The sequence below is a fragment of the Capra hircus genome, chromosome 18 (assembly GCF_001704415.2).
Source record: "Capra hircus breed San Clemente chromosome 18, ASM170441v1, whole genome shotgun sequence".
In the NCBI taxonomy this organism is placed as follows: domain Eukaryota; kingdom Metazoa; phylum Chordata; class Mammalia; order Artiodactyla; family Bovidae; genus Capra; species Capra hircus.
In genome coordinates, this window is record NC_030825.1 from 14,368,878 (window position 1) to 14,385,648 (window position 16,771).

At 43.5% G+C, this 16,771-nt stretch overlaps 1 protein-coding gene across 1 annotated transcript; it reads left to right on the top strand.

The window, feature by feature from the left end:
* Positions 1,075–15,989, top strand: MAP1LC3B (microtubule associated protein 1 light chain 3 beta). Its single transcript, XM_018061829.1, has 4 exons — positions 1,075–1,255; positions 10,930–10,985; positions 13,265–13,371; positions 14,199–15,989. Exons 1-4 carry the CDS (start codon positions 1,216–1,218, stop codon positions 14,371–14,373), a joined length of 378 nt encoding a protein of 125 aa, XP_017917318.1. The 5' UTR covers positions 1,075–1,215; the 3' UTR covers positions 14,374–15,989.

A 16,771-nucleotide genomic window follows, 5' to 3' on the forward strand; every position in this document is an offset into this window, starting at 1 on the left:
CATTAGCACAATCCAAAGACTTTATCAAACAGATATTATAAGAAAGGCTTTTTTCAAACTCAAAAAAGGGGAGAACACTTTCAAAGTCCAAGATATTAAAAAGCAAAACCAATCAAAGAATCAAGTGCTGTTTATTCACATACCTGTTTATTAGATGTTTGAACTGGGCAATAACTGACTTGCTCACTAAATGCTTCATAAGAGATCTGTATTCTACCAGGTCACTTCCATCTGCTCCTCGGAAAACACCTGGAGTTCTCAAATATAGTACAAATGAGTCTGAGACTGAGAAAAACGGTTAGGTATTCAAGGTAGTTCCGCTAGCTGGTCACCGAAAGCCTGTGAGGACTGAATATGGGTAAGGCTCCCTATTTAAGAGAAGAGCCGAGAACAGTGAAAGGTAGTGAACTCTGCCAAGTGCGGACAGGCAGGTGCCCTGCCATTGCAGGTGATGCCCGGGGCCCCCTCCACCCCACAAGTCACCTAAGGCTGAATGTCAAGCCCAGGGCACCGACTTTCTCCAAAGCCAGACTCGACTGACCATAACCTGAAACAACGCAGTTTTGGCTCTTTTCCCAGTTGGGACAATGTGTGATGGAAGTTATCAGTTGACAGTTTCCTTAGAAAAGAAAACAGATGTCCTTGACGTGGAAAGCCAACAAAGACACAAAAAGCCGCCGACGGAAAAGAACCAGCAGCTTCCAGCTGTGAGCTCTCAGAAGGCAGGGGCACAACAGGCCTTTATTTTCCTGTGGAAACATCGCTGGCCACCGTAACCCGCACGGGAACAGGAGCGAGGCCGCGCCCCTGCAGCTCTGCCAGGGGAGCAGCACCGCGCGTCCGCCGGGAACGTGCCCGCGGGGACGGCCAGGTTCCTGGCTCGCGCTCCCCGGGCCCATCGCCGGTCGCCGCGCGCCCACTCGCTCCCGCGAGCCCTGGCCGGGCCCGTTGCGCACGCGCGCGGCTCGCTCCTCGCCACTCACGCGCTTCGACCCCGCCCCGGCCGCTGCGCGCGGCCCGCTTCCGCCACGCCCGCCATGGCGGCCGCCGCGGCCCGCCCCTGGCCCCGCCTCCCGGGACGCCGCGCAGGTCACCTGACGCGGCTGCGGGCTAAGGAGACACAAGAGAAGTCGCTGTCGCCACCGTCGGAGCTGTCGCCGCCTCCGCCGCCGCCTGGACCCTCCAACTCGCCGCCCCCACCCAGCGTGCAGCGCCATGCCGTCCGAGAAAACCTTCAAACAGCGCCGAACCTTCGGTGGGTGCCGCGGGCCGGACGCTGTCTGAGGGCCGGCGGGGGCTTCGGGGCCGAGGCAGCGGGGCCCGGCCGAGCTGAGGGGCTCCGGAGAGGGCGGACGGGCGGAGGGCTACGGGGCTGAGGGGCCGAGGCGAGCTGAGGCGGGGGCTGCGGGAAGGCCGGGCCCGGGCGGCCGAGGGAGTCGAGGCAGGGAGCCTGACGGGCCGAGGGCCGCCGGGCCTGGGGGTCTGAGGGGCCGAGGGCGCGCTGGCTGGGAGCTGCTGAATCACCTTTCGGCCCGGGCGGCCGGCGGGCTGTGAGCTCGGGGCCGTCAGCGCTCCAACCCCGGGGTGTTCGGGCCCTCCGACAAGACGAGCGCTAGTGGCGCGGGGGTGCAGTCCTTGTGGGGGAGTCTGGCCCAGAGCCGGGCCGGATTCTCAGAGGTGGTGGCACCGCGGGTGCACGTCTGGGTCATACATGGTCCCTTCAGACGTCAGTACCTCCACGGAGAGGGGTCCTCATGCCCGCCCCTTCCCCTGCAGCCCCGCGTGGCTGCGACGTCTTGGTCCTATTTGTGGCACAAGCGAGAGGGTGGGTGGCTCTTTTTCTCACTGGCTAGCGACAGCATTCTTTGACACCAGCGGCAAATCCGTTCTTTCCCAATTCGGGCTGGACTCCCTACTTAGCATGCTGGTGTTTGGTGGAAACCGAAAGTAACACCATCACAATACTTACTCCTGCACAAAACCGATGGGAAGGAAGTGATTGGTGCTCCTTTTAAAGCAAAACAGTGCGGCAATACCATCGTGGCCTCCTTGTATATCCCCTGTGTAGGGCTTGTTTGTTTATCTCAGGCCAGGTGGAGTAGGGCGGGACCAGCGTTCCTTCCTGTCTTAATCTTCTTTAGGATCTTGAGCAATATCTGCTGTCTACTTTGGTCTAGTTTCCTGGAGTCTGGAAAAGAGACAAGCGTTCATTTGAACCTGGATATGGTTTTGTAGATCTCATTATCGATAATTATTTCCTGTGCCTGAGAAACTCCAAAAATGAAATTCATGTTGATCTGAAGAGCATATCCTTTCAGCCTCTTGAAGCAGTTGGCTGGTTAGCAAGATTTAGAGGTGTCTTGTCTTGTCTTTTTTTTTTTAATAAATTTTTTCTATAGTGACCTTTGTGAACTAAGATATTCGTGAATATTAGTTTTTGGGCAGCCCTGGGAGCAGATTTGGAGCGGATTTGCCATTGTACCTGGCTTCTGTCCTTACTGACTGGCATTAAAAGTTAACTGGGGACGTTTGTATGGGAAAGATGCCCGTTTTCTCATGACCCCGATACTATAGTTAACTTTCTTTTTGCTTAGAGTACTTTTAGGTTATCTAGAAAAATCCACGAAGAAGAGTAGGTAGTAAGAGTAGGAAAAGTGAGGAATAATGAGAATAAAAGTGGAAATAAATGACAATAAAATAATGAATTAGAAGGAATTCACCTGGTGCCCGTGGCCCTCAGGGTAAACCAGCAGGAATGCCTTCCTTTTTCTCCATTCGTGTGTGTTGCATATACTGTATTTGTGGGCTTTCCTCTTTGTTCACCTTGATTTACTACCAGTCCTTTTTTTTTCTCCTTGTCTCCTGACTCTTGATTCGTTTTTGTGGTTTTTTTTTTTTTGTACTCTTATTGAGAAATGACATTCATTACTGTGTAAATTTAAGGTATTCAGCGTGGTGACTTGGTTTACGTATCTTGTGCAGTGACAACTACAGTAGGTTCAACTAACATCAATAAAAAAGGTATATTTTCTCCTTGTTATAAGAACTAGTATTACCCTCTCCTTTTTTTTTTTAAAGGGCTTAAAAGTCATTTTGCAGAAGAATATATCATTTAATGGCTATTGCCTTTCCTTGCTATTGATCATGATAATCAGCACTGATAATTTTTTTGTAGCACAGTAAATGAGTCAAATCAGTTCTTTGGAGATACCTTTTTTGTAGAACCTAAGACCAGCCCCAGTTAGCTTGAGCAATAAGTACTCTTCCCAAGTGAGTGAGTTGGGTTAATTAAAAATTGAGTATAGCTCTGATACGATATATTCTACCAGGGTTGAATCTTAGAGCTCACCCAAAACAACTACTTCCTTTTGTAGCCAAGGAAACTGGGTGGGGCCCTGAGAGGTGGAGATCATGGTCCGCCTAGTGGCACAGTCTGGACTTGTCCTTCAGCCCTTCGGGTAAGAATTCTTCCCATCCTCCAAGAGGCAGCCAGTACATGAAGTGGACTAGCACTGAGTCAAGAGGCAGTGGTGTGTCCTTACAAATATTTTGCATAATTTTGTGAACTTTAAAGTTATACTTGAGCAAATATTTTTGGATTCCGTTTTCTCAAATGTCATAATTTCACTCTAGTTTCTTTTGGGTTGCCCTAGTTTAATAACAGATCTGTTTTCCTAGACATAATCTGCTGAGAGTCAATGTTAAATCTAGATCTTAAGCTTCACCATCAATAACAAAATGGGTCTGCGTTGTCTCAGAAGTTGATGTGGTGGTCTAGAATAAATAACTCCAGTTACTCTAACAGGTAGACTGAAGAGTGAGGTTTATGCCAATACCTAGATAACACTCCCTGAGCTTAAGCTATGTCACTCCTGGATGGGTGGGATTTTACATTGTTTATTTCTAGTCATATTGGGCGAAATATTTATTATGCTTCCATTTCACCTTTGTGCAAGCCTGAGACCTGGGGGAATACAGAAGTGACTGAAGCCAGGGGCAGTCTGTTGAGAAAGGCAAATGATAAACAGATCATAACAGCACTAAGAAAGTAACTGAGTGAAAGAAGTGTTCTTTTATGCCGTTGATCAGTGGTGTTGGTAATGCTTTTGTTAAATATACCTCTGGCCTCTGAAAACAGCCTTCTATTCAAAGAGGCTTCAGCATATACCATATTTATATTTAATTACTCCAGGCTTACCACTGGATTTTCATTGCAGCTGGCCAGGACGCTAATGATATTCCTCTAGAATTTTGGTACTACTCTTGTCATCTTAAGGAAGTCACTTGTCTTCCTCAGTTGTCCCACCTTTAATGAAAATGATCATTTTTGCCTTCCTTTTTGGACCATATTTTGGGGATGAATCAAGATAAAGCTTTGACACTATAGTTTGAAGCCCCACATTTAGAGCCCTTTTGCTTTTCCCTTCTCCACTTAACCATAATAAACCTGTTCTCCTTATATAAAAAATCTTTCATCCTTAAGCCTGAGTGATTCCTTTTTAGTTCAGTCCAGTTGTGTCCGACTCTTTGCAGACCCATGAACTGCAGGACGCCAGGCTTCCCTGTCCATCACCAACTCTTAAAGCTTGTTCAAACTCATGTCCATCGAGTTGGTGATGCCATGTGATTCCTTTTACCTTCAATTTATTTGGATAAGCTTTTAAATGCGAAACATCTCAGGGTATGTGAAACTTATTATTTATTGGCTGCAGTGATGTAAATAAATTATGATTTCCCTTTGCTTGTGAAATCTGCTCTGACAAGATAAAGATTTAAGAGGGCTGGTAGTGGAGTATAGGTGGTTCAGCATCTTTTCTGGGATAAACCAGACATAAGGACAGAGCTGAGAGAAGTGATGCAGTACCAGTGACACCCCAGAAATAGAGAGGAGCTCAAAGGATGATGTAAAGGAAAACTCCACCTTTATGTCTCTTCTGCTTGACAGTACTGTCCTGAACACTGTGGCTCACTTTGTGTGTGTGTAACTCACTTCTGACACCAGACATAAGTATTTTTCCACACATCAAGCAATTCAGCTCATTGTCCTGTTTAACTCAGTTGTGACACTACCTGGTGATAGCCTCAGATCCAACAGGTTAAGGGCTCTATCCTGCCTGACCCCTCCCGCCATCAAAGGCTAATTGCAAGTGCTCTAATTAGTTATAAATCAGTTTTCCAAGACCACTTTGTGTTTGACTAAATTGCTAGAGTGCCTCACAGTACTTTAATTACTAGATTATCAGATTATCATTAGGTTTATACAAAAGTAATTGCAGGTTTGGACCCTGAATTTTAAATCATAGCTGAACACATCCTTATGACATAAACACATCTTTATTAATCAAAATAGAAAGCATTACAATCAATACGTTTTTGCCAACGAGAAATAAGTTTATTCCTGTAGTATAAAAATCCATCCTTCAGGATTCAGGGAACTCTTGGAAAGCATTTTCTGCCTCCTGCTGGTTGTGGAAATGTTTTCCCTCCAAAAAGTTGTCAAGATGCTTGAAGAAGTGGTAGTTGGTTGGCGAGAGGTCAGGTGAGTATGGCGGATGAGGCAAAACTTTGTAGCCCAATTCATTCAACTTCTGAAGCATGGATTGTGCAACTTGCAGTTGGGTGTTGTCATAGAGAATTGGCCCCATTCTGTTGATCAATACCTGCAGCAGTCGTTGCAGTTTCCAGTGCATTTCATTAATTTGCTGAGCATAGTTTTCAGATGTAATGATGTCACTGGGATTCAGAACAGCAGCGGATCAGATGGGCAGCAGGCCATCAAAATGACTGGCCTTCCCAAAGTTTGGCTTTGGGAAGTGCTTTGGAGCTTCTTCCTCCTCGAGAAGGAAATGGCAACCCACTCCAGTACTCTTGCCTGGAAAATCTCACGGATAGAGGAGCCTGGTGGGCTGCAGTCCATGGGGTCGCAAAGAGTTGGGCACAACTGAGCGACTAACACACCTGGAGCTTCTTCTCGGTCCAGCCACTGAGCTGGTAGTCAGTCACTGGTTGTCATATAAAATCCACTTTTTGTCACTCGTCACAATGCAGTCAAGAAATGCTTCTTTGTTTTTGCATAGAATAAGAGAAGACCATACTTTAGAATGATGATTTTTTAAATTTTCAGTCTGCTAACTCAACATTCAAAAAACTAAGATCATAGCATCCAGTTCTATCACTTCATGGCAGATAGATGGGGAAAAAGTGGAAACAGTGACAGATTTTATTTTCCTGGGCTCCAAAATTACTGCGGATGCCCACTGCAGCCATGAAATTAAAAGACACTTGCTCCATGGAAGAAAAAGCTGTGATCAACCTAGACAGCATATTAAAAGGCAGATACACTTTGCCGGCAAAGGTCCATATAGTCAAAGCTGTGGTTTTCCAGTGGTCATGTGTGGATGTGAGAGTTGGACCATAAAAAAGGCTGAGCATGGAAGGATTGATGCTTTTGAACTGTGGTGCTAGAGAAGACTCTTGAGAGTCCCTTGGACAGCAAGGACCAGTCAATCCTAAAGGAAATCAACCCTGAATATATTCACTGGAAGGACTGATGCTGAAGCTTCAGTACTTTGTCCATAATGCGGAGAGCTGACTCATTGGAAAAGACCCTGATGCTGCGAGCGATTGAGGGCAGCAGGAAAAGGGGACGACAGGATAAGATGGTTGGATGGCATCACCGGCTCAACGGACATGAATTTGAGCAAACTCCCACAGAAGGGAAGGACAGGAAAGCCTGGTGTGCTAAAGTCCATGGGGTCAGAAAGAGTCAGATGCGACTTAGCAACTAAACAACATGAGGCACCCACTTATTGAGCTTTTCGCCTTTACAGTTTGCTTCAAATGCTGAAGGACCATAGAATGGCTGACGTTGAGTTCTTTGGCAATTTCTCTTGCAACTTCAGTGATCCTTCAGTTGGTCATTGTCAACCTCTGATGCCTGGCCACTACAGTCTTCATCTTCAAGGCTTTCGTCTCCTTTGCAAAACTTCTTTGAACCACCAAAGCACTGTACATTTGTTAGCAGTTGAGCCAAATGTGTTGTTGATGCTGCAAGTTGTCTCTGATGTTTTATGACCCATTTTGAACTCATTGAAAAATTGCTCAGATTTGCTTTTTGTACATCATTTCTATAGTCTAAAATAGATATAAAATAATGGCAACCCACTCCAGCGTTCTTGCCTGGAAAATCCCAGGGACGGGGGAACCTGGTTGGCTGCTGCCTATGGGGTCGCACAGAGTTGGACATGACTGAAGCAACTTAGCAGCAGCAGTAGCAATGCTATTAGCAAAAAAACGTAAAGTGAGAAATGCACATTAAAATGATATATAGCCTAACCACATTTATTTCAGAATGTATTCCAGTATCAGATGGTGAAGTTCAATGGTGCAAAACCGCAATTACTTTTGCACCAAGCTAATACGAAGGCTGTGAAAGCCTGCCAGGGAACAGCTGAAGGAAGAGATGCATGGGTAAGGAAGAGTGCTGAACACAGGAGTTTCTGTCTCCTTGGAGTTTGGTAATTGCACTCTCCTGCCACCCAGAAGCTCTCCAAACCATTTGTATTAATAAATTCATTTGATCACTTTTTAGATTCTACATGTAAGTGATATCATATGATACGTGTTTTTCTCTGACTTACTCAATATGATAATCTCTAGATTCATCCATGTTGTTGCAAGTGACATTATTTCATTTGAATAGCAGAGCATTTATTAACCATTTACTATGTGCAGATATTTGCAAGGGGGTACCAGTGATCTCATCGAATCTTTAATTTTTCATTATGATTTATTATAGGATATTAAATATAGATCCCTAACTATAAAATAGGACCTTGTTTAAACATTCTTTATGTAGTAGTTTGCATCTGCTGATACCAAACTCCCAATCTAACACTCCCCCTCCTCCCTGCCCTTTGGCAACCACAAGTCCATTCTGTATGTGTTTCAATCTATTTCTATTTCATAGATAAGTTCATTTGTGTCATATTTTAGGTTTCACATATTAGTGATATCATATGTTTGTTTTTTCTCTTACTTTGCTTAGTATGATAATATCTAGGTCTATCTATGTGGCTGTAGATGGCATTATTTCATACTTCTTTTTGGCTGAATAATACTCCATTGTATGTATATACCACATCTTTTTCCATTCCTCTGGTGATAGACACTTAGGTTGCTTTTCTGTCTGGTCTGTCATGAATAGTGCTGCTGTGAACATTGGGGTGCATGTATCTTTTCAAATTAGTTTTCTTTAGACATATATATGCTCAGGAGTGGGATTGCAGGGTCTTATGGTAGTTCTGATGCCGGGAGCCAGCGTGAGGAATTCTACCCGTGACAAGGTCATGCGGCAGAGCTCTGATGGCAAGGCTAATCAGACCTCAGGTTTTCCCCCTGGAATTTCCTGAGCATCCACCCCCCAAAAATAAGAATCTGCCTGCTTTTCCACTCTTCTGATATCTCTGGAAAAAGTCAATTCAAGGCTTTAGTCTTCTGCATTTGAAAGAGTGTTTCAATCCAAAAACCCCTCTGATGGCTTTCTAGCCTGCCTGTAGGACCTGTACAGCTGCGCATGTGATTGTTTGAGGCCTCCTGACCGCAGGAGGCACAGGAAGCTTAAAACATCCTAGGAATGTAGGGGCTTCCGAAGAGTCAAAATCATTAGAATAGGACTGATTAAAAGTTTCATTTGTTGAGCCAATACTTGCTGCCAAATTTTCATATCCTTTATTTTTAGATATAGTTGGTATATAGAAAAACAAGTAGTAGACCTGGTATTAGCAACATTAGATCTTTGAGTTCAGTACCTTCTTTGTTATAACGCACTGCGCCTTTGTTCTATAGATGTAACTTTAATGCTTTAAGGAGATGCGGATTAAAGAAAAACACTTAGGGGAAACAAAATTAACATTCATTAAGGAAGAGAGCCAAAAAGTGTTAACAAGCCTCTTGGCCAGAAGATAATGTAAATCACCTGAGACCTTTTGTATACAAAAAGGTATACAGAAAGAGTCTGGGCTGCTAACGCTACATAATTTTGTATTACCCATTGATCTCTATGTATAATCAAAAGTATAAAAGGCCTTGAAGGACAATAGAAGGGGAGCCAGTCGCTGGACTGGTTTCCCCCGCGTCTCCTCTTTACTCTTAATTTCAGGCTGAATTCCCATCTGGGGCGTGGAGGCTCACTATGTCTACTTACTTGTCCCGGCTTTTAAGATCCCTAAGAGAGAGGGCCCAAGGTGGGGCACTCTCCGATATTCAAATGGGCCGGCGGCCTAACGTAGATGGTGCAAGCTCCTTGTCTGGAACTTCCCCGTAACCCAAGTTAATCAGCCTCTTCTCTCCACTTAATCTTCCTACTACACTATTTCTTCCTAATCTAATCTTATATTAATAAATAAATAAGTTTTCCTCGCCGACTCCGTCCACCCTTCGAATTCCCTGGATCCACCGGGGCTGGACCCCGGCATTCTGCTTTTTGTTTTTTTGAGGCACTCCTTACTGTTTTCCGTAGTGGCTGCACCAGCTTACATTCCCTCCAACAGCAGTGGGGTTCCCTTTTCTCCATACCCTCTCCAGCATTTATTTGTAGGCTTTTTAATGCTGGCCATTCTGATCGGTGTAGATGATAAATCATTGTAGTTTTGATATATGATAATTATTAGTTATGTTGAGCATCTTTTTGTGTGCCTGTTGGATGTCTGTGTAGAAATGTCTGTGTAGGTCTTCTGCTTGTTTTTTAATTGGATTGTTTGTTTTGTTGTTGAGTTGTATGAACTGTTTGTATCTTTTGGAAATTAAGCCCTTGTCAGCTGCATCATTTGCAGATATTTTTCTCCCCCTCTGTAGGTTATCTTTTTGTTCGTTTAAATGTTTTCTTTGCTGTGCAAAAGCTTGTAAGTTTGATTAGGTCCTGTTTGTTTAGTTTTGCTTTTACTTCTATTGCCTTGGGAGACTAAGAAAACCCTGTGAAGATTTATGTCAGGGAATGTTTTTACCTGTATTGTCTTCTAGGAGTTTTATGGTGTCCTCTCTTACATTTAGGTCTTTAAACCATTTTGAGTTTATTTTTGTGAATAGTAAGAGTGTGTTCTAACTTCACTGATTTACATATAGCTGTCCAGATTTTCCAGTACCACTTGCTGAAGAGACATTTTTCCATTGTATGTTCTTGCCTTCTTTGTCAAAGATTAATTGACTATAGGTGTGTGGATTTATTTCTGGGTGCTCTGTTCTGTTCCACTCATCCACATGTCTGTTTTTGTTCGACTAACAGTTTTGATGACCATAGCTTTGTCGAATTGTCTGAGATGTGGAAGGTTATTCCTCTTGCTTTGTTCTTGTTCTTCAGGATTGCTTTGGCAATTCTGGGTCTTCTATGGTTCTATATAGATTTTAGGATTATTTGGTCTAGTTCTGTGCAAGGGTAACTTGATAGGGATTACATTAAATCTGTAGATTGTGTAGTGTGGCTCCTTTAACAATATTCTTCCATTGCAAGAGCATGGGATGTATTTCCATTTCTTTGAATCAACATTAATTTTATTAATGTTTTATAGCTCTCAGTGTATAAGTGATTAACCTCTTTGGTCAGGTTTATTCCCAAGTTTCATTTTGTTTTTGATGCAGCTTTAAAAGATGAACATATATATATATATATATATATTTTACATTACCTTACTGATAGCTCATTGTTAATGTAGAGAAATGCAACCAATCTCTGAATGTTAATCTTGCATACTGACCTTTGCGAGATATGAGGTGTTCGTGTTTGGTTTCTCTCAGTTCTAGGGAAGCTGTTTTTACTGCTTTGCTCTGCCACAGCTAAGGATAGGTGGGTTCAGATATGGAAGTCTACCAGTGCCGAAAATAAGTTGGATTTTTGGCCCTCAATAATGCCGGTGTTTCTTCCTTTCTTTGCAGAACAAAGAGTAGAAGATGTCCGACTTATCCGAGAGCAGCATCCTACCAAAATCCCGGTAGGCCATCTCTGTTTCAGTTATTGTTAATGTACACAGAACGAGCACTGCTTCAGTAGTGCTGCTCCATGTGACTGCCTGACGGGCTTCTGCAGGAATCTATACCCATGCGACCAGTGTGTTCGTTTAGTGACCTGGAATGGAGGCATCCTCATCTGCAGTGTAATCTGATCACTGTTTACTCCCAAGTCTGAGTCTGCTGCCTTAGTGTTACACGCTTCACAAGCCACGTAAATTTTACTTGGTAGCGAAGGGATAAGGGGGCTAGATCTGTTGATACTTTATCAAAGAAGGGTGGTGTCCACCCTCTTCTGAAGGAAGCAGAGACTACAACTGTGGGAGAATCAGTATCTCTCAAGACTTAACTGTGACTGTACAGTCCAGGCTGCCCGACTTGGCCCCAGAGAAAGAAGACTTCTTATGTTCGGCTTCTTTGCAGGAGATGGGGGAAAAGATGCTGCTCCTGTAGTGTCAGGGCCTACATGTGCGGTGCCCCGGGTCCTTTGGTGGTGGACCTTAAATAGGTTTCTGTTGTGACACTGGGTCTAGAGAGAAATGGTCAAGGAGCTTTTGGCTTCAGACAGAGGATGAATTGTGGCCCTAGGTTCAGGGTTACTAAGTGATCTTGGGCTAATTACTAAAATTCTGAGAGCAGCTGCTGTATCTTCATCTGTAAAATGGGAAGAGAATCCCATCCCACGTGGCTGGGAAAATGTGCATAATTCTGGAGACATGACTGTCACCTCTTACAGACTGCATCCACTGCTAACTTCTGTAGAAGCTTCCATAGTTGGCTTTCTGATTGATCATTTCATACCAAAGTGAGGGAAGAGAAGATGGGAAGATCTGGGATTAGGGTTGTGAAGTAGACAGAAGAGACAACAGGAAGGGTCTGCTCAGCAGGGCAGGACTGTAGGATTCTGTACTTAAACGTATGTTTGCTATGTTTCTTAGACTGGTTGGAAATTTCAGTCTGTTTTCACGCTTAGGCCTACATATGACCTGGGCATGAGGTTTCTGGGTAATTTCCCTAATTTTAAGGTTTTTCTTCACTTTTGAGTACCTGTTGAGTCTGTTTGCTAGCAGGTACTTGTCAGTCATTGGAATCAAAATAACCAGCCCAACAGTCCACCAGTATTGTTGTGTAACCTCCTTTTGAAATATGAATGTTTACATACATTTTCAGTCATCTTTTGGCTAGTACTTTCAGGTTTCTTGCAGAAGTCATATTCATACTTGCAGATACCATGTTTTAAACATACTTCATAGATCAAGAAACCCATTCCAGTGTTCTTGCCTGGAGACTCCCAGGGACGGGGGAGCCTGGTGGGCTGCCGTCTGTGGGGTCACACAGAGTTGGACACAACTGAAGTGACTTAGCAGCAGCAGCAGCAACATAAAGAAAGCTATTGATCTTGCCAGGGAAGGTGACGACATCTTGGCTTGCCTTACAGAACCTCATGTAGGCCCCATACAGTGGAACAGCATATATATGAGCATTTAAACTCTCCTAAAGATTTCCCATTCCTGCCTTACAACTTCTTGTTATAACAGCAGGCTAAAGAATTGCTCTACATGGGGAAGGCTATCCATGGTACTCAGTAAGTAGGTAATACTAAGGCTCATGGGCAGTAACTAGTCTGCAGTCATAGCTTATATAATATGGCTTACCACTAAAAAACAATTCTTTTCCTTTATAGGAAGTAAGTATGGCAAGAAGCTAGTGGATTTAAGTTGTAATGTGGAACTATTTTGGATCACTGCATAGTTCAAGATTCTTTTAAAACTCATTTTTTAAAAAAGCAAAGATATCTTATCAAAATGACAGAATCGCTGAGAAGTCTGCAAAAAAAAAATTGTCTCAGCTAATCGTGGTCTCTAGTTGTCAGATATTTACTTAGCATTTGAGTCTATTACCATAGTTAAGATCTTAAAGTTTTGTTAAAACTCTCGTCATGTCTGGAATTGGTGTAAACAGAGATCATTAAAGCTGGTACTCAGCATCTCTGTTCTTTTACGGCTTGGGGTCTTTTTCTGACTAGGTAGTGTATTTTCATAGTTCCAAATAACAGAAGGCGCAGCAAGCTTTCCCCAGCTGGTGGCTGCGCTGCCCTTCTCTGCAGGCAGCCGTGTTGTCTCCTGCCCCGTACTCCATAAGGAATAAGTGTGCTTTTGTAAACCCTGTTTTGGCATGTGCCAGTTACAACAAAGGAAGTATTTTAACTACTTTTCATTATTAATGGCTATTTTAAAAACCACTTTTGTGGCTTCCTTTCTAGGTAATAATAGAACGATACAAAGGTGAGAAACAGCTTCCTGTCCTGGATAAAACAAAGTTCTTGGTGCCTGATCATGTCAACATGAGTGAGCTCATCAAGATAATAAGGTATTTAATCATCTTTTAAACTTATTTCTTTGGGTAACTTCTCATTCTTCAACAGGCTTACAGATAAATCTGCCATCTAGTTCTGATAAAAATATATGCAACTAAATCTATAAGGTGTTTCATTTCTGAGTCTTTAGATTTCTTACCTGCTGAATCTCAAGTCCCTTCTGATTGTTGCATCCTGACATCTATGTAGATACTACGTGGGCTCAGTAGTTTGGTGCATGGGCTTAATTAGTTGCTACCACAAAGCATGTGGAATCTTCCCGGACCAGAGATTGAACCTTTTTCCCCTGCATTAACAGATTCTTATCCATTGCGCCACCAGGCAAGTCCAGCATACTAGTTTAAAACTGGCTTAAGTAATGTAGTAAGAATCATCTATCAAGGATTATCATTAATACGTATCATGCATATAGTAATAGAAAACATTTTGTGCTTTCTGAGAAGAAATTCAAATCATCAGTTAAGTCATATTGCATTTTGCCAGGAGCAACATTAGCAAAATCTTTATACTTTTATGGGATTCCCTGGTGGCTCAGACAGTAAAGCGTCTGCCCTCAATGTGGGAGACCGGGTTCAATCCCTGGGTTGGGAAGATGCCCTGGAGAAGGAAATGACAACCCACTCCAGTACTCTTGCCTAGAAAATTCCATGGATAGAGGAGCCTGGTGGGCTAGTCCATGGGGTCGCAAAGGTCAGACACGACTGAGTGACTTCACTTTCACTTAACTTTATGCTTTTATACTAATCCAATGTGGGTGATATTTTGTACATGCTCCCTGTGTACTGATGTATCAATATTTCTTCACGTTTTCTTTCAACAGAAGGCGCTTACAGCTCAATGCTAATCAAGCCTTCTTCCTGTTAGTGAATGGACATAGCATGGTGAGTGTGTCCACTCCGATTTGTGAAGTGTATGAAAGCGAGAAGGATGAAGATGGATTCCTGTATATGGTATACGCCTCTCAGGAGACTTTTGGAATGAAATTATCTGTGTAAGACTAAAAGAAAAATGCATCTGTTACAGAATTTTTTAAACCCTTACCAAGGAATAAAAAAGGGATGTTACCAACTGAGGTTGATCAGTTCATCTAATCACCGATCATCAAAACAGTAGTTTCCTGCCTAGGAGATTTAGGAAGTTGTTTTTTTTTGTACTTCAAGCAGAAAAACTGAGCTCCAAGTGAGCACATTCAGCTTTGGGAAACTTTATTATTTAACCTAGGCTATCTTGTTTTTTAAATTTAATGTTTAAAAATAAAATACTTTGCATTATAAGTTGCCACTAAAATAGACCTTCAAGTTAATGTTTTTTTTTTTCCCCAAAAGAAACTTGCAGTTTTGAGCATTCAGCGAGACATTGTCTTCTCCAGGTTCATAGAAGCTGCCAACTTTTTATAGAAGGGTTTGCAGTCAACTGGAGGACGCTCCTTGAGAGGATCTTAAGTATATGTTGTCAGGTGTAGCCACCCACCCCCAATGCATTTGCCATAATAGTTGGCAAGAAGCAGGGTGAATGGGGGTGTACAGGAAATAAGGAAACCATGCTGCTGTCCAGGGTCCCCACTTGCTAGGAAGTGTGTTTCAAGTTAGCACTCTCATTCCAGAGTTCTCATTTGGTTTGTTCTCTAGAAAGTAACACAGAAGAACACCACTGCTCAATAGGAACCTTGAATAATTTATAATTTTGGTCAAGTTTCTCAGAAGGCCTAGAGAAAGACATTTTTTGTTTTGAATATTCTCTTAAGAGCTCAGAATGGTGCCTGCTTTGATAAACAAGCAATTACATGGGCTTCATTCTTTGGGACAAAGGTAGAAAACTGCAGGATACTGAAACTAAAAGCATTGAAATTCAGATGCGCATCTTCTGCCTTTTGGCTTGTAGCTGTAGGTGATCCATGTTTTATGTTGTGTGTGACTAAAATCTGTTATTAAAACATTTTTAAGAGTATATCAGTTGTGACTGTTAGGTCAGGCAGTCATCAGAGTACTCCCACTCCATGTGCATGTCACTTTTGAAAATAGCAAAAGGAAACATTCTTCACAGATATTAATGTCAAACGTTAAACATTTTTGAAGTCCAGCTAGAGTAAATAACGAGTGCTTCCTACCTGCATGGGGTTCACTGTGTACCGTTTTTTGTGAGAGCTGCCACAGAGGATCACAGACCCACTTGAGACTGTACACGCAGCAGGCCACCGTTCCCCCTTGTGTATCTAGATGTGTGTGGAAAACCTGTATCTGTTAGTGGCAGTTATTCACTGTAATTGAGGAAGAAAAAGCAATATTACTGCGTACGGGCACTCAGCCCCATCTGCTCTTCCTGCTGCATGCATCTGTCCACATGTAACTTCTAACATGTATATTTTTACACTATGTACATTCTTAATTAGCCTGTCTTGTGTAGATTGTGTACATCATTATATCTGACATTCTTGTAACTACTGTGTGATCAATAAGATTCCTATAAGAAACTCTGCTTTTTAAAGACAAAAATACCGTGCTGAGAGGGCTGACTTAACTTATATCCCACATTAATGGGTGGTCACTCTATTTATAGGATCTTTAAACCATTTTTAATGAACTAAGGTGAATAAAGGCACAACTAAAAACCATCATCAAAGTTCAAGTTAATGGCTTAGTATTTGAGACTTGCAGTCTGTACTGTCCAAAGCCAAGTGGATAATACCCTTCCGAGTGAGGAGTGTTGAGGCTGGTCTCACTGTGGGTGGAGGGACACCCACCTCTAAAGGTCCCTGCCTTATGAGCAAGAGACCTTGCTCCACCTTGCTCACGTCGGTCAGTGTCCTGCCTTCAAGAGACTCAGTTCTCTTCAGATTACGGATGTGTCACAGTGGGGGGGGGGGGGGGTGCTGGAGGTAGGTGTTTTGTGGGAATAAGCACTTGAAAACCTGCTCTAAATGAACTAAAGTGCAACACAGCAAGTATTGACTGTGTGGAGTGTGGTCTGGAAGGCATTACGTGGTGGTACGTGGTACCTGACGTGGCCGGGTCAGGAGCTGTATAAACAGCAGGTGTGCAGGTGATCGCCATCCTCGGAGTCCCCGGGCGTGACCAGACAGAGGGAGGCCTTCTCCATCTGAGGGGCTGCAACCTAGCAGGTCCCAGGAGTGGCCAGCTGCGTCCCCTGATGCACTCATCTGACAGGAGCCCTGGCCAGTCCTGGAGCCACGCGTGCGCACCGGTTTTTCTCCGGGCGTCCACACGTCTGAGAAGACCAAGCCAAACTGGAGATTCCTGCCAGGGAGGAAGTCCCTGAATTCTCTCTGTGGCCTGCACTGCTCAGGGTAGCACCACGGACCAGGGCAAACACGTGCTTGTTAGCCTGCCACCATCCCGAGTCCAGAAAGGACATGGCCACAGATGCCAGGGGCAC

Excerpts from the sequence above, each read along its gene's own strand:
- MAP1LC3B (XM_018061829.1), top strand. The coding sequence starts at position 1,216 with ATGCCGTCCGAGAAAACCTTCAAACAGCGCCGAACCTTCG. Across the intron at positions 1,256-10,929 it reads CAAACAGCGCCGAACCTTCG|AACAAAGAGTAGAAGATGTC; the intron begins GTGGGTGCCGCG and ends CTTTCTTTGCAG. Across the intron at positions 13,372-14,198 it reads GAGCTCATCAAGATAATAAG|AAGGCGCTTACAGCTCAATG; the intron begins GTATTTAATCAT and ends TTCTTTCAACAG.